The sequence below is a fragment of the Myotis myotis genome, unplaced genomic scaffold, assembly GCF_014108235.1.
Source record: "Myotis myotis isolate mMyoMyo1 unplaced genomic scaffold, mMyoMyo1.p scaffold_m19_p_6, whole genome shotgun sequence".
In the NCBI taxonomy this organism is placed as follows: Eukaryota; Metazoa; Chordata; class Mammalia; order Chiroptera; family Vespertilionidae; genus Myotis; species Myotis myotis.
The window spans coordinates 33,404,945-33,431,367 of record NW_023416368.1 but is presented as its reverse complement, the minus strand read 5'-3'; the positions used below and the strand labels follow the sequence as shown (position 1 = coordinate 33,431,367).

Below are 26,423 nucleotides of genomic sequence, written 5' to 3'. Positions count from 1 at the left end.
TCTTGGATTGTTTTCTGTCTTGTAAGCCCTTGACATTGTACTGGTACCTGTGTGCACACAAACCTCCTGACATGGGAAAGGCCAGCTCAGCCTCCCACTGAAATGCAGGTTGGCTGCATTTATTCTGCATGTTCCTAGAATGAGGAAATGATATGACAATAAACAGAAATGCCCTTGCTGAAGAGAGAAGGGAAGCTGGTGTTTATCTGGTCAGGTGGTTTAGATTAGCCGTGATGCGGCTCTGTATTATGTTACTTTAAATCATTGTGTCCCAACAGGACATAAATTACGAAGATTGTTACAGTATGTTTCATCCTATGTAAGATCAACAAATTGGAATAATTTTTTTATAGGAAAATCACAGTGCTTTTGGCAAGGCTATTGAAGCCTTTAATTTGACTTGAGTATTTCTCAGATATTATTGCCTAATAGATAAAGTATGATTTGCATAGGGTATGAAATAATAAACTTTTAAAAACAAAGGGGAAGAATTTCTCTTTAGTAACTGCATCAAATGGCCTCGCACTCCCACTCCATCAATACCTGTGTTCTTTCTTTGTCTCAGTGTTGTAGAGCCAGTTGTGTGTGTTCTCCTGATGGGATCGTGAAGGGGTTGTGCAGGTCGTGGTGCGGAGATGGAGCTTTGCTGTGTGCTGCCTGCCCGTCAGCCCTCACCTGCACAGAGAAGGCGACTGCTCTGTGGGGGGAACTGAATGGGAGCCTTCTCTAAGGAGGAGAAAAACAAATGATCCCATTTATGGCCATTCAGGAAAACCATTTGTTTTTCTCTCAGGATTTTGTAAATTATTTTAAAAAAGCACAAAACTCCAAACCCCCAATACCTTACCTGATCAACAGCTCAAGATAAGGTAATTTATATTGGACTATTACGAAAAGAATTGACTTAAGTAAGCATTTATTCTTTTAAATGTTTCCTCTATTCATTATGATTTTCTGAGTTATTGGCCTTATTTGTGAATTTTTAACACAGAGACTTATTCATTTGTATACAGGATGCAACTAAGTTCATTTGGCCACACAGAGTAAATTTTCTAGATTAAAACAAGGGCATAAAATTACTTTGTGTAAGATTTAGGCCAATTGGAACCCCGAGTGTTCCACAGTAGCACGTTTTCTGTACAGAGCACCCTGCATGTTTTTATGAGACCTTCTCATACTCACAATGAAGTTAAGAGCCTCCAATTTCCAGAGACTAGGAGTGATGAGAGAGGTTTAGGATTTGCTCAAGGTCATAGAATGAGACAGAGATGGGAGTAGAACTTTCCTGGTGGGTGATGATACCACCCACTAGTCTTTGTGAGTCTTTTGATACCAAGCAGGGGAAGTGCTAAGCTTATTTTATTCTAAAAGCCTCAAGCCCTGAGACTTTTCTTTTTTCTTTCTTTAATAATAATGTTTAAAACACAAAAACAAAAAAGTACCTTGTTTCAATCTGTAAGGGTGGTAATAGCTCTTTCCTTAAGCCTCATCATAGCAGGTTGGGGACAAATTCTGAATATATTATGGTTTGCTTCAGCTCAGTGTCTGAAGACTGACAGGTTTCAGGGGCCTTTCCAAGTTCACAACCTGGATGTGCACTTTGAAACAAATAAATACAGATGCCTATGAGATGGTCTCTTTCCTCACCAGGCTTCTTCTGAATCGGCACCATTTTCTGAGAAGTGGGTCTGGCAGGCTGTTTTCTCCTAGAGACGCATTGCAACTATCACTGGAGGTCCTCTGATCGGGCTCGAATATTAGAGTGATGTATTTTTCTTACAGGAAATATCAGCAGTATTGCCAAAACTGTACTTAAAAACTCTTAAAAGTAGAACTGATTCCATTTTAAAAATAAGTAAGAGAAAGGATAAGTATGAATTTGTTGATATTGTGCAGACCTTTTTATACCATCATATATTTTGTGCAGAAGGATGAGACTGTTTTAAAAAATGTACACTGCTTGTAGAAGGTGTATTTACTCTAGCATCGAGCCAAATTAGGTATGGCTTGTTTCTTTAAAATATTTTTGAGTGCCCCCCAGCTCCCCTGAGCCCTCGTTTCTGCCCCGAGCCTTCATTCTCTCCTTCTACCCTTTTGGTTATTGTTGCTGGGGTTTGACTTTCAGTTTAATTTAATGTGTCCCAATTTGAATAGAAGCCTTTTTGCCTTTTCTTTCTTTCTCTTTTTAAAATTAGGTGCATATAGATATTTTTATTATGATAATAAGGCAAGACAGTTTCATATCAGATATAAACTGGAATTATATAGTGTAAGTAGTAGTTGTATCTCTTAAAAGGAGCCAGTTGATTATAAGAAGAAAAGGTAAGGAGTAGATGGCCATTTTGCATACCAGTTTTTAAAAATGTATTTGTCCATATACTCCATATGTCTTAATGGTTTGGATACATGAAGTTGAAACATAAAGATATTTTTTTTCTATATAAGTTGAAATTTTATAATGATAAAACCAAGCAGTATAAATTCTAATTCATAAAAGGTTGTTAAAACAAAACAAAGGACTTTGCAATACCTCTCACCTCATCAGACTCCTGAAAGGCAACAACTATGGATTATCAAACGATCGGGAATGAAAACCTCCAGCAGTGGTTTTCTGAAGCAACTGATAGGCATGAATGAATAGTCCTAATGAACAGTGAGGCCTCGGGAGTTATTTAGATGTTAGGGAACTCTGGGTAAATGATTTCTCTTGACATGATTTTGAAACCAGTGTTTCAGTCTGCTTTAGGGGAAAGGATGGATAGAAAACTGGAAAATGTGCTGATCAAGAGAGCAAAACTGGATTGTGAGAAATTCTAGAAGGAGCTAATCAGACTGAGCTGTTGGTCTGCTCATAGTAGCTGATGATGATGATATGGGGAACTGCAATTTAAACTTATGGGCAGAGGAATTTGGAAATGGGTAGTGTCTTTCCAGGGAAAAGGTATTCTCATCTTGGCCAGAATGCCTTTTTGGCACCCATCAGCTGTGTGAAATCTGTCTCGAGAACTTTCACTGAAATGGAACAGAAACAAAGAGCTCTTAGGTAAAGTTGTGTGTAGAGGTGTTTATGTTGGTTAAGCTGCTGCCTGGAGAAGAGTAGACCTCTCTCAAAGGGTAGTCTTCCCAGCCTAGGAATTCAGGAGGAATTTACTAATGTAATTAGAAATCCTAAATCTGTAAAGGAAAACTGATTTGCACCTTGCCTTTTCACTTAACAGCATATCTTGAAGGTGCTCCGTGTAATTAGCTAAAAGAGCTGCCTTATTTTCCCAAATGGCTTTTTAGGGTAATTTCTAGAAATGTTGACTTAAGAGCTTTTTAAAAAAGGCTGTAGCAGAAACCGGTTTGGCTCAGTGGATAGAGCGTCGGCCTGTGGACTGAGAGGTCCCAGGTTCGATTCCGGTCAAGGGCATGTACCTGGGTTGCGGGCATATCCCCAGTAGGAGATGTGCAGGAGGCAGCTGATCGATGATTCTCTCTCATCGATGTTTCTAACTCTCTATCTCTCTCCCTTCCTCTCTGTAAAAAACCAAAAAAATAAATTTAAAAAAAAAAAAAAAAACAAACTCTAAAAAAAAAAAAAGGCTCTAAAATGTTCCAGGTCTGTGAGTATAGCTTTTGAAGGTCATGTTTAGAGGTGAGCGTGCTCTCATAGGTGGTGTACTTAGCAGTAGCTGAAGCACTAATTCAGCTGAGGGCACAGTAGAGCAGGCTGCTCTCTCAGGAGCCTGTGGACATTGTCTCAAGTGCCTGGGGAAGCCAGTTTTAATTCAGAGTTGGATATTCTTGGCCTGAGTTATTGGAAATGTTGAATTCTGTAATGGATTGAATAGAAGGCAGGTAGACCAGTGGCTCAGGGTCAGTGGGGTCGTGTCTGCCCCGCACATACTGGACTGCCTAAGTAAAGGTCATCAAGTGAGGCCTTTAGTCTGGCTTCTCAGGGAGACATGTCACCTGCTTGGCTAAGATGCTCACTTGACAGATTGCCAGTTCCACCAGAAATCTTCTATGTGGACACCCACTTAGAGAAATAGTTTTAAATATGTTTCTGGGTTTCTCAGCCCTGCAAAGGTGAATTTTTTTGGCCTTTCAATTGTTCTTGTACTAGGTTTGCAAAGGAATTTTCCTCTCCAGGTTATAGACACTGTGTGTGTGTGTGTGTGTGTGTGTGTGTGTGTGTGTGTGTGTTAAAGTGTTAGTGATGATAATAAATCACTAGCATTGACTAAGTGCCTACTAGAAGGACAGGCATCCTGTAAAATATGTTACATGAATTAGCCCCTTTTTACATCCGAGGAAACTGAGGCTCATTTAAAAGGTTAATTCCTCTGTGAGGTCACATAGCTAGTGAATAGCAGAGCTAGGATATGAACCTACATCTTTGACTCTGAAGTCTTTGCAATTGACTGTAGTGTTCAAAATAAGGGTAATAGTTTAGAGGAAAAAAGCATGGATCAAAAGCATCTTTGGTTAGGCCTGTTCTTCACAATTCTCATGTTGCTAGTTGAGAATATTCTGTTGCCCACAAATTAAGATCTGATGTTCTATTTGCAGTGGCTAGAACAGTTAACAATGTTTTCCATGAAAAAGTCATGCTGAGACACGTAATCATATTCTGAGGCAAAGAAGGCCTTTCCTTGGTGACCAAGCACTGTTTATGTGATTGATCAGTCACCAACACCCAGGGAAGGTCCTGTCCTATGACATGTGCGTGCTTGGCAATGATCTTGCCATGCATTTTGCTTAATAATTTTCATTATTTTTAATTAAAGTTGAAGAAGTGCAGACTCTAGCTGAAATTAAGGTAGGTTGTGTTGCCGGAATCTGGTAATTACTTTAATTGATCACAAGATAGTTTCCTTGATCACCAATTAGACTAAATTGCCGATCATGTTTCAAGACGTGAAGAAATGCCCAAACTGATTTATGTAATAGTGTTTTCATTTCTAATCAGACATAAATATCATTTCCTTCCATGGCAATTGTGTTTTATAAAAGAAGGGTTATGGGCCTACAAACATAAAGGTGATTCGTAAACAATAGAGTTCTAATTCATTGAATTAGTAAAGGAAGTATTTAGAAGCTTAATGGAGATTGTACTGGGGAAATTACTTTGGAGTCGCTGGTGCTCATTTTCTTAGTGGGAGATGTGTTCTTTTTTAGTGCATAATTAAAATAGTCTACAATCAAAATATAAAAGGCAGCTGATTTAAAGAACATTTCAAAGAGAACTGCTCTGAGTAATGAAAGATTTGTATTGTAAATATGTGCTAGAAGTTAAGTCTTAGAACTTTAATAAATTATACATGTTATTTGGCTGAAGCTGCATTTTAAACTCAGGGTGCTGTTAAACATTTCACAGATTGATACAGGATTTTTGTTTTGGTTTTGTGCATCTGATAGTCTTTCATATTTTCATGGAATAAAATGAAACAAAAGGAACTTTAAGAAAAATTAAAGTTCCCAAAGAATACTTGATTTGGGGTTCATGGAAAAATCTTTTAATTGCTGATGGTTTGGAGATTTCCAAATGACAAACTTCATTGGCCCAATTTACTGTGATTGTAATGCTTACATTCCTTAAAATGGCAGAGTGACTTAAAAAGTCATACTTCATCATGCATTCATTGACTTGTTCATAAAATGTTTGTAATTTGCAATAGAGGAAAGACTGAAACTATTATCAGCCATTATATGTTATTTGTTGGCCATATGTTTGTTTGAAATGGCCGTGGCTCAACAGAACATGGCTCATAGACAAACTATGCTGTAAATTGGCACTAAAAACCCACCTAAACAGGTAGGCATATGTTAAGAAGTTAACATGAGCCAAAATATTTTAATATGAACCAGGTTACATATAGGATCCCAGCTGCTTTAACAGTGAGATCTTCATTTGCATGACTTCTTCATTTTCTCCCCAAACTAATTTTTAAACATAGATCATGTATATATGTGGTACAAAATTCAAAAGGTACCAAAGAGTATAGAAGTCTCTTCCTGTTCCTGATTCTCAATCACCCAGTTCCCTCCTCCATGCCCCCCATTATTTACATTATAACTAGCTCTAGAGATGTTAATGCATATATTTTATTCTTTCATTTTTATATAATTCATAAACTATTTTTACACCTTTTTTTCATTTAGTAACTTATCTAGGAGGTATCCATGCTAGAGGATAAATAGTTTCTTGATTCTTTGTAATGACTGCGTAGTACTCCAGTGTATAAATGTACCATAATATGTTTAATCAGGCCCCTGTTGAGGGACATTTGGCTCTCTCAAGACCATGGCTGTAACCATCTGTGCTGCAGGGACCATTCTTTAATTTATGTTTGCGTATGTCTGCAGACAAATTCCTAGAAGTTGACTTGTTTGGTCGAAAGGCATGGACATTTTTTACCTAAGGGCATGGGTATTTAAAATTTTGATATTGTCATATTCTCTTCTGTAGTGATTATTATCAGTTTATATTCACCAGCAATGCACGAGAGTGCCTCTTCTCTTCTATCTTCACCAACAGAATATTATCGAAATCTTTGATCTTTACCAAACAGGTTTAACTTAGTTCCCCCCTCAGCTTTATTGAGATATAATGGACATAAAGCGTAGTTTAAATTTATGCTTCCTTTATCATGTATGAAATTGAGCAGTTTTTATGTTTAAAAGCAATTCTTTTCTGTTATGTCTATTATGTCCTTTGTCCATTTAAAAAAATCAAGTGGTTGGTCTTTTTCTTATTAATTTGTAGGAGCGCTTTATATGTTAAGGAAATAAGTACCGCAGATACAATTTGTTGTGTGTCTTTTAATTTGTTTGTTGTTTGGTTTTTATTCCCATACAGGAAAAAAATTTTAATGTAAGATTTGTCTATGTTTTAGTAGTGGCTTAAAGTTTTCTTTAAACCACTTTGGAACTTATACATTTCTTATTAAGTTTACTCCTAGATAAATTTTGGTTCCATTGTAAATGGGTTGTTTTCTTCCAATATTTTTTCTAATTAGTTAATTATATAAAACTTCTGTTGACTTATTTTGACTTCTTTGTTTTATTCTTGACTTTAATGTGAATTCTAGTGTTTTCTTATTAAGAATGATATTAAGAATATATTCTAATCATTTAAAGAGGGGTTCATATATTCTTATTTCATTAAGAATTTTAATATAGGGCTTGGCTAGGTTGGTTAGAGTGTTGTCCTGATATACCAAGGTTGTGGGTTCAATTTCTGATCAGGTCACATACAAGAAGAAACCAATGATGCATAAATAACTGGAACAACAAAGTGATGTTTTTCCCCCCACCCCCCACCCCCACTTCTCTCTCTCTAAAACAAAATTTTTTTTAAAAGAATTTTAATATATAATAAATATTGAATTTATTAAGTATCTTTTCAGAAGTCATATGAATTTTTGATTAATATGATAAATTATGTCAATATATTACCTAATATTGAACCGTCCTTGCATTCTCAGAATAAATCCTATTTGTTCATGGTATTTTGTTCTTTCAGTGTTTTGCTAGGTTTTGTTTATTAAGATTTTAATAAATATGAGATCAATCTACATTTTCATTATTATATGCTATCTCTGTGGGAACTTGGAGACAGTGTTATGATAGTGTATAAAAATAACTTGGAAATATTCTTTTTCTATGCTCTGGAACAGTTTAGTATTAGAATTTAAGGTATTTTAGAATTCCTCTGTGAAATGATTGGGAACTAACTTTTTGGTGTTACTCTTAGACACATTTCTCTTTTATAGTTGTCTAATTGTTTAGATATTGTTCTCTTCTGGGGTCAGTTTTGATAATTTTTATTTCTCAGAGAACTATTTTACCTATGTTATAAAATTTGAGTTAACTTTGTATTTGCCTAAAAACTGTTTGTATGTTTTAAAATCTCTTTTATCTGTAGTTACTTCCCTGTTGTCATTTCCTCTTTTGTTTACCTGTGCTCTCATTGTCTTTGTTTTTATTTTGTTTTAGATGAAGTAACCTATTTTCTATTGTATAATTTTTTCAGATACAGCATTTTGATTTATTAGTTTTATTGTTTTTCTCATTTCTAATTCATTTATATCTACTTTTCTTTTTATTTATATTCTTTCCTGTTCTCCTTAAATTTATTTTGTTGTTATTTTTTTACCTTCTTGATTGGGTGCTTAGTATATTTATTTATATATTTTAAAAAGTATGTTTTTATTGATTTTAGAGAGAGAGGAAGGGAGAGGGAGAGAGAGATAGAAACATCAATGATGAGTGAGAATCATCAATCAGCCATCTCCTGCCCACCACCCACTGGGAACTGAGGCCTAGCCAGAAACCCAGGCATGTCCTCTGACCAGGAATTGAACCAATGACCTCTTGATTCATGGGTAGACATTCAACCACTGACTTATACTGGTGGGGCAATATATTTATTTTTATTCAATTGTGTTCATTAAGGTATTTAAGTATTTAAAATATTTACTCTGATTATTGCTTTAGATGTATCCCTATATGTAGTACTTATTACATTCATTTTTATTTTAGTTTTAATGTCTTCTTTGACTTAAGATTTTTGGTTTTTTTGACTCAAGATTTTTAAAAGAAGGATTTAAAAAATTTTTCATGTAATACTTTTTGTAACTTTTGGGTTGTAGTTTGTTTGTTTGTTCATCCTCACCTGAGGATATATTTTTCATTAATTTTAGAGAGAGAGGAAGGGGGAGGGAGGGAGGGAGGGAGAAAGAGAAAGAAGCATCGATCAGTTGCCTACTGTACATGCCCTGAGGAAGGGGGGGAGAGAGAGAGAGAAAAAGAGAGAGAGAGAGAGGGCGAGAAAAGAAAGAGAAAGAGACATCGATCAGTTGCCTCCTTTACATGCCCTGACTGGGGATTAAACCTGCAACCTGGGTATGTGTCCTGACTATGAATTGAACCTATGATCTTTTGGTGCAGGGGATGATGCTCTAACCCAGTGGTCGGCAAACCGTGGCTTGCGAGCCACATGCGGCTCTTTGGCCCCTTGAGTGTGGCTCTTCCACAAAATACCACGTGCAGGCGCGCATGTACAGTGCGATTGAAACTTCGTGGCCCATGTGCAGAAGTCGGTTTTCGGCCTGGGAGAGTCTATTTTGAAGAAGTGGCATTAGAGGAAGTGGGGGGTGTCGGTCGGTCAGGCCATGGGATACGCAGCGCGGGGAGGTACATTGTTTTGAGGTACGTTCGCTGAGGTCGACCCCTTCCAACTCTCCCACCCACACTCGTCTATCTGAAACAAGTATACAAGACAAGTGTGGATGGGAGAGTTGGAAGGGGTCGACCTCAGCGAACATACCTCAATCAGATTGAGGAAGTTTTTAGCAAAGGCCAGCTTAGGAGTACCCTAATTAAATTAATAACAATGTACCTACCTATATAGTTAAGTTTAAAAAATTTGGCTCTCAAAAGAAATTTCAATCGTTGTACTGTTGATATTTGGCTCTGTTGACTAATGAGTTTGCCGACCACTCTCTAACCAACTGAGTCACACTGGCCAGGACTGTTAATATTTTTATTATTGAACTAGAAGCCCATTGTACGAAGATTCACGCAATAGGCCTTCCTTCCCCTGACTGCTGGCACCGGTTTTCCTCCAGCACCAGGGGCCCAGGCCTTTGGTCTGGCTGCAGTGAGTCTTGGCTTCTCCACTGTGGCCTCAGCAAGGCTTGGCTTCTCCGCTGTGGCCGCAACGAGGCTTGGCTTCTCGGCTGTGGCTGCAGTGGAGAAGCCAAGCCTCTTCAGTCTTCAGTCTTCAGTCTTCCCTCTGGCCGGAGCCTTCAGTCTTCGCTCCGTGCCTGCGTATGCAAATTAACTGCCATCTTTGTTGGGTTAATTTGCATAGTTGCTCTGATTGGCTGGTGGGCGTAGAGGAGTGACACCAGATTGCATGTTTCCCTTTTATTAGTGTAGCTGTTGACAGTACTATTTCTACTTTTTGGAATTTATTGCGATTTTTTTTGTGTGGGCTAATATACGTTCACGTTCTATAGATGGATATTATCCATCATATGGATATTTGATGGATATTTTAAAAGCTATATTCTTTCTTTCTGTCAGGTGGGGATATAACAAGAAGTTGGCTGTATGCAATCTGGAAGAGGGTTCTCACCAGCACCTACCCGTGATCATATACCCTTTTCTTAGACTTTCAGTTTTCAGTACTCTGAATCCTTCAAGGAATTTGCTAATTACTCAATGAAGTTGAAAAGGAAAGGATGATGATGGTGCACAATGCTAGTGACTTGCTGATCAAACCGCTAGCAAATTTTTGGAAGGAGCAATTAGGCTTCACCAAATTAGATATAGGCCTGTTTTGTGAGCTCCAATAAGTATGTACCATGTAACTAAGATAATCTACCAGAACTAAATGTAGTCACTTGACCAAATATCTAACCCTTTTAGGACTAAGAACACACCATTCAGTGGTTATTTTATCTGGAATGTCATAACAAACAGTTTGAATCCAGGATATGAAAGTAGCAAGTTATGAGAAGAAAGAGCAGACTAGTAGAAGTGCTCCCATTGTCTGGTATCATCAATCAAGTTGACATGGGCATTTTTTGAGTGATTGGAATTCAAGCAAAGTCAGTTCTCTGGCTATTCTGGATTCCATTTTGTTCATCCGAAGTCTCATTAACAAAAATACTTAATTGGAAAAGTATATAGCCCTGGCTGGTTGGCTCGGTTGGAGCATCGTCCTGTACTCTGAAAGGTTGTGGGTTTGATACCTGGTTGGGGCACATGCTGGAGGCAACTGATCAATGTTTGTCTCTCACATTGATGTTTCGCTCCCCCTTTCTCTCTTTCTAAAATCAATAAGCATGTCCTCAGATGAGGATTAAAAATAAGAGCGAGAGAGAGTATATAATGGAGAGAAAAATCTTTAAAATCAGTATGAAAATAATTACTTGTTAAGTATGAAAGTATAGTATGAAAATAATTACTTGTTAAGTAACATGAAAATTATTACATAATCCTATCTAATAATAGAGAAACATGGTAATTAACCGTAACTTTGCTACCCTTCCCACTGGCTAATCAACGGGATATGCAAATTAACTGCCAACCAAGATGTCGGCCAGCAGCCAGGCAGCTGAAGCAAACAGGAGGTTTGCTTGCTCCAGTGATGGAGGTAGCCAAGGTTCCCCGCCTGCCGCTGCCAGCCTCTGAGCTGCACTCTAAGAAACAATGTTGCAGTTATAGAAGCTAAAAAACCCCCAGAAACATGCTTTCAGCCAGCCGGGCCTCAGAGCTGGAGTTGCAACAGTGTTTCAATTATAGAAGGTAAATAAATCCCAGATACCTGCTTTCAGCAGCCGAGGTCTCAGAGCTGGAGCCGAGCCTCAGAGCTAAAGCTGGCTCTCAGTTCCAGTGACAGCCGTAGAAGGTAAATAAATCCCAGAATAAAAAAAAAAAGAAAAAAAGGAGAGGTTGGGAGCTTCAGTCACCCGCCAGCCTGAAAACAGCCCTCAGTTCCTCACCCAGACTGGCCAGGCACCCCAGTGGGGACCCCCACCCTGAAGGGGGTGTGACAAGCTGCAAACAGCCATCATCCCCTCACCCAGGCTGGCCAGGCACCCAAGCGGACCCCCACCCTGATCCGGGACACCCTTCAGGGCAGACCAGCCGGCCCCCACCCGTGCACCAGGCCTCCATCCTATATAGTAAAAGGGTAATATGCAAACTGACCCTAACAGCAGAAGGACTGGGAATGACTGGTCACCATGACACACACTGACCACCAGGGGGCAGACGCTCAATGCAGGAGCTGCCCTCTGGTGGTCAGGGCGCTCTCACATGGGAGGAGCTCTGCTCAGCCACAAGCCAGGCTGATGGCTGCCAGTACAGCGGTGGTGGTGGGAGCCTCTTCTGCCTCCTCAGCGGCGCTAAGGATGTCCGACTGCAGTTTAGGCCTGCTCCCTGCTGGCAAGTGGACATCCCCTGAGGGCTGCTAGGCTGCCAGAGGGATGTCTGATTGCCATCTTAGGCCCAATCCCCTGGGGAGCGGGCCTAAGCCAGCAGGTGGTCATCCCCTGAGGGGTCCCAGACTGCAAGAGGGCACAGGCCAGGCTGAGGGCTCCCCCAAGTGCACAAATTTTTGTGCACCGGGCCTCTAGTTCTATATAATAAAAGGGGAATATGCAAATTGACCCTAATGACGGAACGACCAGGAACGACCAGTCGCTATGATGTGCACTGACCACCAGGGGGAAGACACTCAATGTAGGAGCTGCCCCCTGGTGGTTAGTGTGCTTTCACAGGGGGAGCTTTGCTCAGCCACAAGCCAGGCTGACAGATGCAAGCGCAGTGGCAGTAGTGGGAGCCTCTCCTGCCTCCTCAGCAGTGCTAAGGATGTCCAACTACAGCTTAGGCCTGCTCCCCGGGGACTGGGCCTAAGCTGGCAGGCGGACATCCCCCAAGGGCTCCCAGGCTGCCAGAGGGATGTCCTACTGCCAGCTTAGGCCTGATCCCCTGGGGAGTGGGCCTAAGCTGGCAGGTGGACATCTCCCCAAGGGCTCCTGGGCTGCCAGAGGGATGTCTCACTGCCAGCTTAGTCCTGGTCCCCTGGGGAGCAGGTGGACATCCCCCGAGGGGTACCAGGCTGTGAGAGGGCACAGGCTGGGCTGAGAGACCCTCCCCCCAGCACCCGATGGCATGCATTTTGTGCACTGGGCCTCTAGTACTGAATAAAGTTTCCTAAAATCTTGATAAGCATTGCTCATCTGACTTCTATTTTGAAGTTACTGTGTGGAAGGATGATGGACAGATGATGTAAAAATAAAAAACTATAAAGTTTTAGAGTTTAAAATATATCAATTAGTTCTACCTTTTAAACTATGTGTTTTTAAGTAGTCCATATCCTTACTTTTGTTTGCTTAATCTGCCATGGATTAAGAGATGTGATCTAACTACACATGTTTCTATTTATCCTATATTTCTGTAATTTCTGCCTCATTGATTTTTTAAAGAAAAAGAACTGCTGTACTTTATTTTTATTTGTTATTATTATTATTTTATTGATCTCAGAGAGAGGAAGCATCTATTGGTTGCCTTTCACACGTGCCTGGACCAAGGATAGAACCTGTAACCTGGGTATGTGCCCTGCCTAGGAATTGAATCCTTCACCTTTTGCTGTACAGGAGGATGCTCCAAACAACTGAACCATATTGACCAGGGCCTGCCTCTTGATTTTTGATGCTATTTGTAGTATAGATATTCACAATTATTCAATCTTCATTGTAGATATACTTTATAACTATAAATTACCCTTATGATTTCTTAAAACATTTTTTTCCACTTTTTCCTGTGTCCTTTTATTTTTAGTGGTTGAGGTTTGCTTTGAGATGCATTGTAAAGTTTTCTTTTAATTGGTTGGGTTTAGGTTTTTTAGTTTATTGATTGGAAAGATGTTTGGTCTTATAAAACCAATAAACTTTTTCCTCCCATAATTTAAATCATAATATGAATTGTGTTTTCTTTGCTTCATTTTAACTATGTTTTTCTTTACTTAATTGTGAATGTTTTTATTTTTGTTTTGGTTCTTGGATACTATTATACCTATAATTTTACATGGCAAATTTAATCCTCTATTTCTTTAGATGGCATTTAGATAACATTTCTTTATATAGTGGTCTCCCACTAAGCAATATCAGAATTATACTTCTAGTTTCCCTTCACCAGATCATTTTAGTTCATATTATTTTTAGTACTTATATTTCATACCTTTAAATATACATACGTCTGTAACAATTGATCTCAGCTTTCAAGATTTTTAAAACTTTCATCTACCTTATTTCTTCCCCTTTTTCCTTCAACGCTTTTAATAGTTTATTAACTTGCCTTTCATTCTGTGTCTATAACCCCCACAATTGTTTTAAATATATTTCTAGAGCTGAGTGAATTTATTGCCCACTGCCAATACCTTTGGTATGGTTTCTCTATTCATCTCTTAATTACTTATATTTCACCCTTTTTAAATAAAAGTTTCCTCAAGAAGGATGAATGGGAATTAGTCCCTGAATTACTGCATTAAATTTTTTTTAAAATATATTTTATTAATTTTTTACAGAGAGGAAGGGAGAGGGATAGAGAGTTAGAAACATCGATGAGTGAGAAACATCGATCAGCTGCCTCCTGCACACCCCCCACTGGGGATGTGCCCGCAGCCAAGGTACATGCCCTTGTCCGGAATCGAACCTGGGACGCTTCAGTCCGCAGGCCAACGCTCTATCCACTGAGCCAAACCGGTTACAGCTGCATTAAAAATTTTATGTCTCTTGCATTAATTCTGAACACTTCAATTTAGCTAGGTATAAATATTTTTTTGCACTTTCGTTTCCTAAAATTTTGATAAGCATTGCTCATCTGACTTCTATTTTGAAGTTACTGTGTGGAAGGTTGAAGTCAATCAGATTCTTTTTATCCTTAGAGGTTAATTGATCTTTTTTTTTTTTTTTCTTCAAAGGATTTTTTTCTTCTTCTTTAATGGTTGTATATACTGGTTGAATTCTTACCATCTATAGATTAAAATCTCTTATTTCTGGAAAATTTTCTTGACTTACATTTCTAATTTTTCTGGGAATTTTGGTTCTCTTATAATAATTGTCTATATATTAAATCTACTTTGTTTTCTAGATTTTTGAATTCTTATAAACTGTTATTGATTTCTACTTTATTTTGCCCAGTTTTTCAGTCCTGTTCTGTAAATTCTTACTGGATAATTAGTGATGTCTGTTCTGCCTTGGGCTGTTTTCAGCTTCTTTTTTTAAAAATAATTTTTTATTTTTTGATTAGAGTTGATATACAATATTATATTAGTTTCAGGTGTATAACATAGTGATTAGAACTTTATGGAATGGTTTTAGAGAGCCTGTACTTTTAGCTAGTTCAGGGCCTTTAGATTCCAACTGGCATCCTGGTAATAAGTAGCAAGGACTGTAAAAAATCTTAGCAAGAAGGGACAGATGCTGTTCACCATCTGCTAAGCTTGCTGTTGAGTCATATTCTTTCTTTATTATGTTTCAGATAATCAGAATTCTCCTATGAGGTTTTGCTTTTCTCCTCTCCTACCCACTCATTCTTTTACAGAAATTCTTTATTTTGGATGTGTATTGTTCAGGATGTTTTTAATTAGTGGATTTAAAATAAATATTTTGGGGATTATTTGGTTTCATTATATGGAAGAAGGGTTATGGAATAGCCTCCTTGTTCCAAGAGTAGTTTGTGTTCTTTCCCTAAGCAAGAAGTAGGAGTAAATCTTGTGTAAATGGTTTATTAGGAGTAAATGGTTTTGTGATATTTTATTAAATGCAAATATTAGATGATGGTTGAGGGAATTATATAAAGCTTAGGAAAATACAAAGTTAGAGGGTCTTTGGATGAGCCTCCCTTTTTACATTGTATATGGGTGTTCTGTTTTAAGTCATATCTGTGATGAAATAGATTTTGCTAGTATGCTTACTTGTAGTCCAAGATTTGAGGAGCACTTCTGACCATGTTAAAATCATCCATTTGATCCATTTGGCTCTAGGGAAAAGGTAAGGGATTCTAAGTATCACTTTGGACCTTTTAGGATAACATGGTTCAAAGAAACTGTGGACACAGGGGTTTAAGGAGTTGCGCAGTGACTGACTGTCCATCTCACTTGTTGTCATTAAGCTGTTTTCCCCAGTAAATGTTTTTTTTTAATTTTTCTATTTATTTATTTTATTTTTTTAAATTAAATCTTTATTGTTCAGATTATTACAGTTGTTCCTCTTTTTTCCCCCCATAGCTCCCCTCCACCCGATTCCCACCGCACCCTCTGCCCTTACCCCCACCACTCACTGTTCTCATCCGTAGGTGTACAATTTTTGTCCAGTCTCTTCCCACACCCCCCATTCCCCTCCCCCCCCCCGAGAATAGTCAGTCCACTCCCTTTCTATGCCCCTGATTTTATTATATTCACCAGTGTATTCTGTTCATCAGATTATTTATTCACTTGATTTTTAGATTCACTTGTTGATAGATGTGTGTTTGTTATTCATAATTTGTATCTTTACCTTTTTCTTCTTCTTCCTCTTCTTTTTTTTAAATTTTTTTATTTTTTCTTTAATTAAATCTTTATTGTTCAGATTATTACATTTGTTCCTCTTTTTCCCCCCCACAACTCCCCTCCACCCAGTTCCCAGCCCACCCTCCGCCCTTACTCCCGACCCACTGTCCTCATTCATAGGTGCGTGATTTTTGTCCAGTCTCTTCCCGCATCCCCCACACCCCTTTCCCCCCAAGAATAGTCAGTCCATTCCCTTTCTATGTCCCTGATTCTATTATAATCTCCAGTTCATTCTGTTCATCAGATTATGTATTCCCTTGATTTTTAGATTCACTTGTTGATAGATGTGTATTTGTTGTTCATAATTTGTATCTTTACCTTTTTCTTCTTCCTCTTCTTAAAGGATACCTTTCAGCATTTCATATAATACAGGTTTGGTGGTGATGAACTCCTTTAGCTTTTCCTTATCTGTGAAGCTCTTTATCTGACCTTCAATTCTGAATGTTAGCTTTGCTGGATAAAGTAATCTTGGTTGTAGGTTCTTGGCATTCATCACTTTGAATATTTCTTGCCACTCCCTTCTGGCCTGCATAGTTTCTGTTGAGAAATCAGCTGACAGTTGTATGGGTACTCCCTTGTAGGTAATTGATTGTTTTTCTCTTGCTGCTTTTAAGATTCTCTCTTTGTCTTTTGCCCTTGGCATTTTAATTATGATGTGTCTTGGTGTGGTCCTCTTTGGATTCCTTTTGTTTGGGGTTTTCTGCGCTTCCTGGACTTGTAAGTCTATTTCTTTCACCAGGTAGGGGAAGTTTTCTGTCATTATTTCTTCAAATAGGTTTTCAGTATCTTGCTCTCTCTCGTCTTCTGGCACCCCCATAATTCAGATGTTGGTACACTTGAAGTTGTCCCAGAGGCTCCTTACACTATCTTCATATTTTTGGATTCTTTTTTCTTTTTGTTTTTCCGGTTGGGTGATTTTTGCTTCTTTGTATTTCAAATCTTTGACTTGATTCTTGCGATCCTCTAGTCTGTTGTTGGAACTCTGCATAATATCCTTTATTTTAGTCAGTGTATGCTTAGTTTCTAGTTGGTCCTTTTTCATAACCTTGAGGGTCTCACTAGATTTCTTGAGGGTCTCATTACATTTATCGGCGGTCTCACTAGATTTCTTGAGGGTCTCACTAAATTTATTGGCGGTTTCTAGAAAATTCTTGAAAAAGCTTAAAAGTGTGGTTTTGAACTCTATATCCAGTAGTTTGCTTTTATCCATTTCTGTCATTTGTGACTTGTTTCTTTGTCTCCGCATTTTTTATGCTTCCCTGTGTTGATAGAGTGGCTTTCTGTGTTAGGTGTCCTATAGGGCCCAGTGGCTCAGCCTCCCCAATTACCTGAGGTGGACACTCTTGGTGCACCCCTTTGTGGGCTTTGTGCACAGTCTTGTTGTAGTTAAGTCTTGATTGTTGTAGGTATCACTGGGAGGAATTGACCTCCAGGCCAGTTGGCTGTGAGAATCAGCTGTGTTTGCAGTGGGAGAACTTCTGTGCTGGAGACTCCTTTCTGGGGCAAGACTTGCTTCAGTGGGGCTTTGGTGCTCACTGAGTCTGCCCCGTGAGTGTGTCCCTTATGGATCTGAGGAGTTGTAATCTGGATGGTTCCACTCTGACCACTGGGTACACTGGCTCTTGGATCTCTAAGGAGGTGCTAATTTAGCCTCTGCCTGAGGCTACCCAGCAGGAGCTATGGAGAGATTCCTCTTCTTTGTTTGGAGTTTGGAGGTGCCCAGATGAGGCCCAGCTGTGAAGCAGTGCAAGCTGCTGTGGGGCCTTGGGCCTTCTTTTGGAAGTTCTGGGTCTCTCTGACCCAGCTGCAGTTTGTTAGGTAATTTTCAGGTTACAAAGGGCCAGACCTTTCATATGCAAAAGCCTCTGTGCACAGCTTGGGTGGGGCGGGGTCTCGGGATCAACAGAGCAGAGCAAGCAGTTATGGCTGCTCCCCAGTCCTACCCTAAGAGGCCCTGGGTCTCAGTGTCCCTGGTAATCGCTGTAAGCACCTCTGAGAGAAAGCCGCCCTCGAGTTCTGCCTGACGCCAGGCAGTCCAGTTTCTCCCTGTATGAGTCAGGGTCCCCAGAGACTCACCTGGAACTGGAGTTCAGAGCAGTTGGGGGCTTGAGACTCCCTCCCGATTGAAAAAGACAACTGCGTCCTCAGCTGCCAGCCCTTTCCACGTCCGCCGCGTCCTCAACTGCCAGCCCTTTCCACGTGTGCCGCGTCCTCAGCCATCAGCTCTTTCCACGTGCACCGCGTCCTCAGCCGCCAGCCCTTTCCACGTGTGCCGCGTCCTCAGTTGCCAGCCCTTTCGGCGTGTGCCTCCGTACCTCTGCACTTTACTTCTGCACCTCCTCTGAGTCTCAGTATGCTTTTCTCTTTCCTTCTAGTTGTAGAATTTCCACTCAGCCAGCCTTCCTGTGGTTCTGGATGATGTCCGTTTTGTCTTTTAGTTGTATTTTTGAAGTGGTTGTGCGAGGCAGCAATTTCCGGTGTTTACCTATGCCGCCATCTTGGTTTCTCTCCCAGTAAATGTTCATCATAGTGTTACCCTACAGTATATTATCTATTGTCAGCTATATGTGTATCAATCTCTAGTCCTGGCACATGGAAAAAGGAAAAGGCTATTCTTCTGGGAGACAGCAACTGGAATCTTAGATTCTCAGGGCTTGGGAAGGCTTGTCATTCATCATTATGTTTTGTTAAGTTCGGCCAGAAGCAGCAGTGGTAGCAGTATGTGCCATTATTGACCTTTTACTCTGTGCCTAGTGCTGTGCCAAGTGCATTGATATCCCCTGTCTTATTTTTTGTTAGAATGATAACATGAACTTTTTTAAAAATTTAATTGTTTTATTGATTAAGTTATTGCATATGTGTCCTTATCCCCACATTACCCCCCCATTACCCCCCCCCACTCAGATAACATGAGCTTTTTATTATTATCCCCTTTTTACTGATGAGAAAACTAAGGCTTAGAGGTAAATTGCATGGCAGTTAAGTAGTAGAGTTGGTATTTGAATCCAGAACTCACTAGCTCAAAAGCACATATCCTTAATGACTATATTACTGTCTCTCAGAGGTGGTTAATCTTGTAAGTATTCTAAAGCTAAACAAGAATAAGGCATTATAGACAAACAGTAAAAACTCTCATGCATCATTTAATACAAGTTAACTCTGTGTTTGAATAATTAAAACTGACTTTCACATTTGACTTGTCCCTTCCCCTCACATAGTCTAGAAAATCAGATTACAGTATTCTTCTTTATCTGTGGATAATACATTCCAGAACCCCTATGGATGCCTAAAACTGTAGATAGTACTGAACCATATATATATATATATTTACACACACTATGTTTTTCCTATACATACATACCTCTGATAAAGTTTAATTTATAAATTAGGCACAGTAAGAGATTAACAGCAATAACTAATAATAAAATAGAACAATTATAACAATCCTATATAATAAGAGCCTAATATGCAAATTGACTGAATGGCAGAACGACTGGCAGAACAACCGGTCGCTGTGATATGCACTGACCACCAGGGGGCAGATGCTCAATGTAGGAGCTCCCCCCAGCCCACAGGCGCCAGGCCAGCCAAGGTGGGTGCCAGTGGGGTTCCGCGATCGCCTCACTGGTCACCTCGCAGAGGGAGGTGACCGGCAGCAGTGGTGGGGGGCGGGGCTGGCAAGCAGGCAGTGCCAGGCTGGCCAAGGCGGGTGCCAGCAGGCGCCCGCCAGATCACCCTGCTGTCGCCTCACAGATTGGCCTTTAGGGACCCTACCCGTGCATGAATTTCGTGTACCAGGCCTCTAGTATATTATAATAAAAGTTATGTGACTGTGGTCTCTTTCTCTTTGATGACTGAACTGATAACCGAGACAGCTACTAAGTGACTAATGGGCGGGTAGTATATACAGTGTGGGTATGCTGGACAAAGGGATGATTCATGTCCTGGGCAGGATGAGGGGGGCAGTGCAAGGTTTCATCACACTCCTGGAACAGTGCACAATTTAAAACTTATGAATTGTTTATTTCTGTAATTTTCCATTTAATATTTTCAGACTGTGGTTGACCACTGTAATTGAAACTATGGAAAGCGAAACTGTGCCTGGGGTGGGGAGAATTGTTGGAATAAGAAGGGGTAGAGAGGGAATAGTACTTTCCCACTGATAATTCCATACTTGGTTAAGTGGATTTTGCTTGAATTTCCTTCCTTTAGGCCTTAAATGTCAAAATGGAAATTTATCCTGAATAAAGTGACTTCTGAGATAGGAACTATTATGAATGAAATTATTTAAAATGGCATCTTCCATATTTCTCACTTTTAACTTGGAAATGCGCTCTTTTGTCTTTTGGTAATCCAAAAACAGTGCAACTAACATCAGATTGGTTTTTCTGGATGGGGTAATGAAGTTAAATTTTATTTCTGTGGCTGTAATGGGGACGGCTCTGTGAATTCCACTGTACCTTAGTGATTAATGTGACCTTACCTGAGTCTTACCAAGTATTTTTGCCTTCTGGGCACAATAGAGACAGACTCTCCTATTGTTTGCAATTCACCTCATAAAAATTTGAAAGCAGGAAAAAAAGTCCCGTCCCCCTCCCCCCCCCCCCGCCGGCTCAGGACAAGTTTGCATTCTGCTTTTTTTTTAAAAAAAGTATATTTTTTCATTGATTTTAGAGAGGAGGGAAGAGAGAAAGAGGGATAGAAACATCAATGATGAGAGAGAATCATTGATTGGCTGCCTCCACACGCTCCACACTGGGGATCAAGTCCACAACCCAGGCATGTGCTCTTACTGGGAACTGAACCATGACCTTCTGGTTCATAGGTCGTTGCTCAACCACTGAGCCATGCTGGTCTGGGCTGCCTTCTGCTTTTTAAAAGTAAGTTTGCACTTTCCCTGTGGTATGAAGACAGAGCCCTCCACCTGTGGCTGGGTCTACAGCCCTCTGCCAAAAGCCGGGGCACTTTCTGCTTGAATTGCTAATGCTGGGCAGCGGCAAGAAGACCTCCAGCAGGCAAGCCAAACTTTTGTTTCATTCTGGATGTCAATAAAAAGAGTTTCACCCCCTCCTGACCTGCCTGAGAGACAGAATAGGGAAGTTGTTCATTTCTGTCAGTGCTTTGGGTTTAAGACACACTCAAAAGACATTCTTCCATAGTCCTGAGGTTGATACCTTGTTAATAGCCCAGTCACTAAAAACAGAAGAGCAGTGCTGCCAGAAAAGTGGCTCCTAAGAGTTGGGGTCCAGGGCACTGGTTAAAGGGAAATTATTCCCGGGCTATTTTGGAGAGTCTAGTCCTGAGGACAATTAAACAGTCCAGACAGGTCACTGGGTGAGACCAATTTCCTGCTTTGTTTATTTGAGCCTGATTGTTTTCACCATCGAGCAGCAGGTCATGGTCCTGCTACACCGTTACCCAGCTCTGCTGAGAGCAGTCCCTTTCATATTTGGTTTCTCCAGGCTTCCCTCAGGACCCTAGCCATGTCTTTATCTGGTTGGATTGCTCTGGGGTCTCTCTCAGGTCCAGAGCAGAGGGCAGTGCCAGTAATCATTTTCGACTTCATCTTATGCAGGCCTTTGGCTTTATGTCTCGAGTTGCTCTACAAGCAGAGAAGATGAATCATCACCCGGAATGGTTCAATGCCTATAACAAGGTAATGAAATTGCCTTATTTTGGGATCACCTGAATTATGGAGTTTAGGAAACCTCTTTCTTCCTTGTCTTCCTGTACAGCTAAATGTCATTGTGTTTAGGAAAGTATTCTTTTTTTTTTCTCAGAACCCCTGTGTATTATTGCAATTTAGTAACAAATTTTCAGATCTGCTCAAGAGAACCGTGACTAAGCCCTTTATTTTCATGTTTGTCTTCTGTTGAAACTAATATGAAAGTTGGGCCATATTAGGCTCCTGAATTAAACTTGAATATCAGCGCGTCAGCCTGTGGACTGAAAGGTCCCAGGTTCAATTCCAGCAAAGGGCACATGCCAGGGTTGCGGGCTCCATCCCCAGTAGGCGGCATGCAAGAGGCAGCCAATCAATGATTCTCTCAGCATTGATGTTTCTATCTCTCTCTCTCCCTCTCCCTTCCTCTCTGAAATCAATAAAAATATTTCAAAAATATTTCTAATAAAAAACAAAACAAAACAAAACAAAAAAACTTGAATATCAGCCACGCAGATAAAATGTTAAACCCTATTAAGGTAAATTATTGAAAAAATCGGAAGTAAATATCTCGAGGTAAATTTGCTCAAAAGCTGTTCTTTAAATAATAACTATTTATTAAATGCTGTTTCTGCAGTGGGAACTGACCTTCTTAAGACAAACAGCAGACTGAAAAGATTTCATCAATTAATTTTAAAGGGGCATAGTGAGAAGAATACCCCTCAAAAAGTGTCCTTGCCTATGGTCATACCATTTAGAATTTATCTAGTTTTTTCTGGGGTTCTTTTTTCTCTTTGAAAGTCCTCTTTGAATAAAGAGAAAATTTCATATTTTTGTGATTTATTGGAATAATTCAGAGCATGTAGGTACCAGGATAAACTTTTCTTTCACAGTTGCCTCTCCTTGCCCATAACTTTGCTTTTGCTTTTTAATTGATTTGCAAAGAAGCAAGAGTCTATTCTTTCATCCCACACGACCTCACTTTCCTAATTTGGAAATGGGCTTTTTTAATGTTGCAAAGATATTACCCTTGATAGCTTGGTTTTTCTCAACGTCCTGAAAATAGTGGGTATAATTAAAGTAATGGGAGTTCAAATGAAATCTCAGTCTCTCTCTCTCTCTCTCTCTCTCTCTCTCTCTCTCTCTTTTTTTCAAGAGACAAAATTTGAGATTCTGGCAGCTGAATTGCCCGTCATATGAGAGAACCTTTTCATCCCTGGGCAGCTGCTGGGGCCAGCCTGAAGCTGACTGTGCCCCTGGAGTTTACTGGGTTTTGGAAATGTCCTATTTATTCATGTTTTCTAAATAATTTACTCTGACCAGTTCTTAAATATGAATGTTGCATAATAGATTGATTTCTGAACCATGAAAGCAGAATACCACAAATCGCAGGTCAGGGTTTTAAAACTACTTCTTTCTTTCTTAGGTCCAGATAACTCTCACCTCGCATGACTGTGGTCAACTGACCAAAAGAGACGTGAAACTGGCCAAGTTTATTGAAAAAGCAGCTGCTGCTTTGTGATTTCTTTCAAAATGCTTGTAAAATCTTATACACATCTTAGGTGTAATGTACTTTGAGGGTGATTTACATGAACAAATTAAGCTGAAAATTTAGTTCACCTTTCTACCACATTTTGTAAAATCATTGCTTAAATACAAAATGATTTAAATTTGAGCCTGAGGTATTTTTCATTATATCTAAGTCACATATATAAGGCACACCAACCGAGGTAATTGTATTAATAATACAGTATTGAAAAAGAGAAGTAGCATTTTTAAAGACCAGAAATTGGGATGGAGGAGCATTCATACATTTTATAACCTGGAAATTCAAGTGATTATGTTGACTTTACAAATGCATTGTGTTAGAGAATAGTTGTAAGGTAGAAAAAGAATGATACACTCTGTAGGTAAAGGGTTGTAATCATCTGTAACAATTCTTATGAAGTTAAAATTGATTCTTTAGCTGCTATTATTAATTAGATTTACAAAGTCACAAAAATTGGGTGAGCTGTCTTGTATTTTATTCTTACTTTTCAGGCAGGCAGTTGAAGGAAGAGGACAAGTGTTTTGTCCATAGCTTCCAGAACCTCTGACCTCTGAACTGAAGGTTCATAGCCGTTGAACTAGAAATTACTTGGGTATTATCCAGTAATGAACTCTATTTACTCCTTGTTTTACTGACAGGAGTAAAATGGAATATAAAGTAATCTATTATTTAAAAACTGCAATAAGCATTCTTTGAAGGAACTCAGAAATGTACTTATTAATGAGCTTAGAATGTAGATTAAAAGAATGTATACATATATATTCATCTAAGGAACACGTGTTAATCTCTCGAAGCATTATTGTGGGAGGATTTAATAGGAATCATCTTTGAAACCCACCTCACTTTAGAGGCCAGAAAATTCACTCTGCATTACAACAAGCAAACCTTCCCCTCCCCACCCTTCCCCAGCCTCCAATTTGAGAAACTCAATAGGAACATGACAAGGAGGCTGAGCTCTCTGAAGCTAATTCCTGACTGGTTCTGTTGGCCCGGGAGAGGCAGGCACAGTTTGCCCTGTGGATATGGAGTGTGCAAGAAGGGGAGAAAAAGAAGGCCACCCAGACTCTGTGCTGCCGGATTCCCAGAGCCTGGGTGCTAGAACTTATGCTTCTTAAAGTTCTTTTAGAGGAAAAGGCAAAGCTGTGTGTTTTTATAAACTCTTATTTATAGATTTTGAGGAACTTTTATGTTTTATTACCAAATATTTTAGTTCAGTACTTCAATTTTTTTACATGAGTTTTTAAACATGAAAAAATATTTTAAGAGTGAATAATACTGCCTAATATATGGTGATGGGAGAAGATTTGACTTTGGGTCAGATCTTTGGGTGGTGGGCACGCAATGCAATATACAGAACTTGTAACATAGAAACCCACACCTGAAACCTATATGACTGTATTAACTAATGTTACCCCAATAAATTTAATTTTTAAAAAGTGAATAGTAAATTGAACCCTTATGTACTGATCATGTAGATTTAGCAATTACCAATATTTTGCCCCAGATACTTCATATAATCCCTCATTTCCTTCTTCTTTGCTAAAGTATTTCCCTGATAGCATTTCATTTTGTCCCCACATCCTTCAGTGAATATCTCTAGAAAATAGGGTAATTTTCTTGTATTAACCAGAATGCCATTATCACACCTAACAATAAACCATGATTTCTTGGTATTACCTAATACCCGGGCAAAATCAATTGCCCTGAAGGTAAAAAATGTGGTTGGACAGTAATTTTGTTCTAATCAGGATCCACATGAAGTCCACCCACCACATCTGGTAGTGTTTTCTTAATCTTTCAGTCTAGAGCAGTGGTTCTCAACCTTCCTAATGCCGCAACCCTTTAATATAGTTCCTCATGTTGTGGTGACCCCCAACCATAAAATTATTTTCGTTGCTACTTCATAACTGTAATTTTGCTACTGTTATGAATCGTAATGTAAATATCTGATATGCAGGATGTATTTTCATTGTTACAAATTGAACATAAAGCATAGTGATTAATCACAAAAACAGTATGTAATTATATATGTATTTTCCGATGGTCTTAGGCGACCCCCGTGAAAGGGTCGTTCAACCCCCAAAGGGATCGCGACCCACAGGTTGAGAACCGCTGATCTAGAGCAAGCAAATTCCCCTCTGTTTTCCCCTCCCCCCTTCCCCATGTCATTGACTATTGCAAAAACGGGGTCAGGGATCCTGTAGAATATTCCACCTTCTGGATTTGTTTGTTCTCTTGTGCTATAATTTAACTTGTTTCACTGTACCCTGAATGGAAACCTTTTCCTATTTTGAATGTAAGTCTGAGAGGCTAAACTCAGTGGCTGTTAACATATACCTATATAGCACACTAGAGAAAGCAGGATATGGCTCATAATTGCAATGGTGAAGACCTGAGAATGCAGCTACTAATTAGCATCTACATGGAGGATTGACATAAGGTTCATGTTAAGGTTCATGTTGGTCACATCTGCTTGAACTCACAAACTTATACTATAGAGAATCAAAGGTCCTACACTAACTCTATGGAAATACTCATTGTAGTAAATTGTAACAGAATGAATCCCCAGACTTGCTTCAAGTAACTGACATTTCAACTTGAAAGGACATTGCCAAGGTTGGAGGCCCCCAAGTTTCCTTCTGTTCCAAATCTTGGTGTGATGGCACTGGTGTCTCTGATGTGGTAAGTTTTGGTTTTCTTCCATTTTCTTTCTAAATGATCACTAGAGTAGAGAAGAGTTAAATAGATATGACCTATGACCCCTTCAATGTAACAAACCAGGGCCAGCCCGAAATGAAAGTTCTTTTCATAATGGTTACTTTCTGACATTAAAAAGATTTAGGAAATATTTGGATACATAGACTAGACATGGTTTTTATGTCTTTGTTCTAGACAAAAAGCAGCAGCATGTATATTTTTTTAACACAAACCTGAACTTTATTATTAAAGTACTAGAGGCCTGGTGCATGAAATTCATGCACGGGGGGAGGGGGAGGGGGGGCGTTTCAGCCCAGACTGTGCCCTCTCGCATTCCAGGACCCCTCGCTCCTTACTGCTCACCTGCTTGCTGCTCCTTACTGCTCAGCTTGATTAGCGCT

At 39.5% G+C, this 26,423-nt stretch overlaps 2 protein-coding genes across 6 annotated transcripts in view; both read left to right on the top strand.

Annotated features, from left to right (window-relative positions):
* PCBD2 (pterin-4 alpha-carbinolamine dehydratase 2) overlaps nt 1-23,451 on the top strand; it is a 63,739-nt gene extending 40,288 nt beyond the window's left edge. For all 5 annotated transcript variants that reach the window (XM_036313574.1, XM_036313575.1, XM_036313577.1 and 2 more), the window contains 2 exons: nt 21,690-21,770; nt 23,203-23,451. In XM_036313574.1, coding sequence (XP_036169467.1) covers nt 21,690-21,770; nt 23,203-23,298 — 177 coding nt within the window. In that variant the 3' untranslated portion in view covers nt 23,299-23,451. The remainder of the gene's footprint in view (nt 1-21,689; nt 21,771-23,202) is intronic.
* Nucleotides 23,452-25,392: 1,941 nt separating this feature from the next.
* The window catches only part of CATSPER3 (cation channel sperm associated 3), a 31,489-nt gene continuing 30,458 nt past the window's right edge, over nt 25,393-26,423 (top strand). Inside the window, exon 1 of the mRNA XM_036313572.1 lies at nt 25,393-26,007. The gene's annotated coding sequence lies outside the window, so the exon portion shown is untranslated. The remainder of the gene's footprint in view (nt 26,008-26,423) is intronic.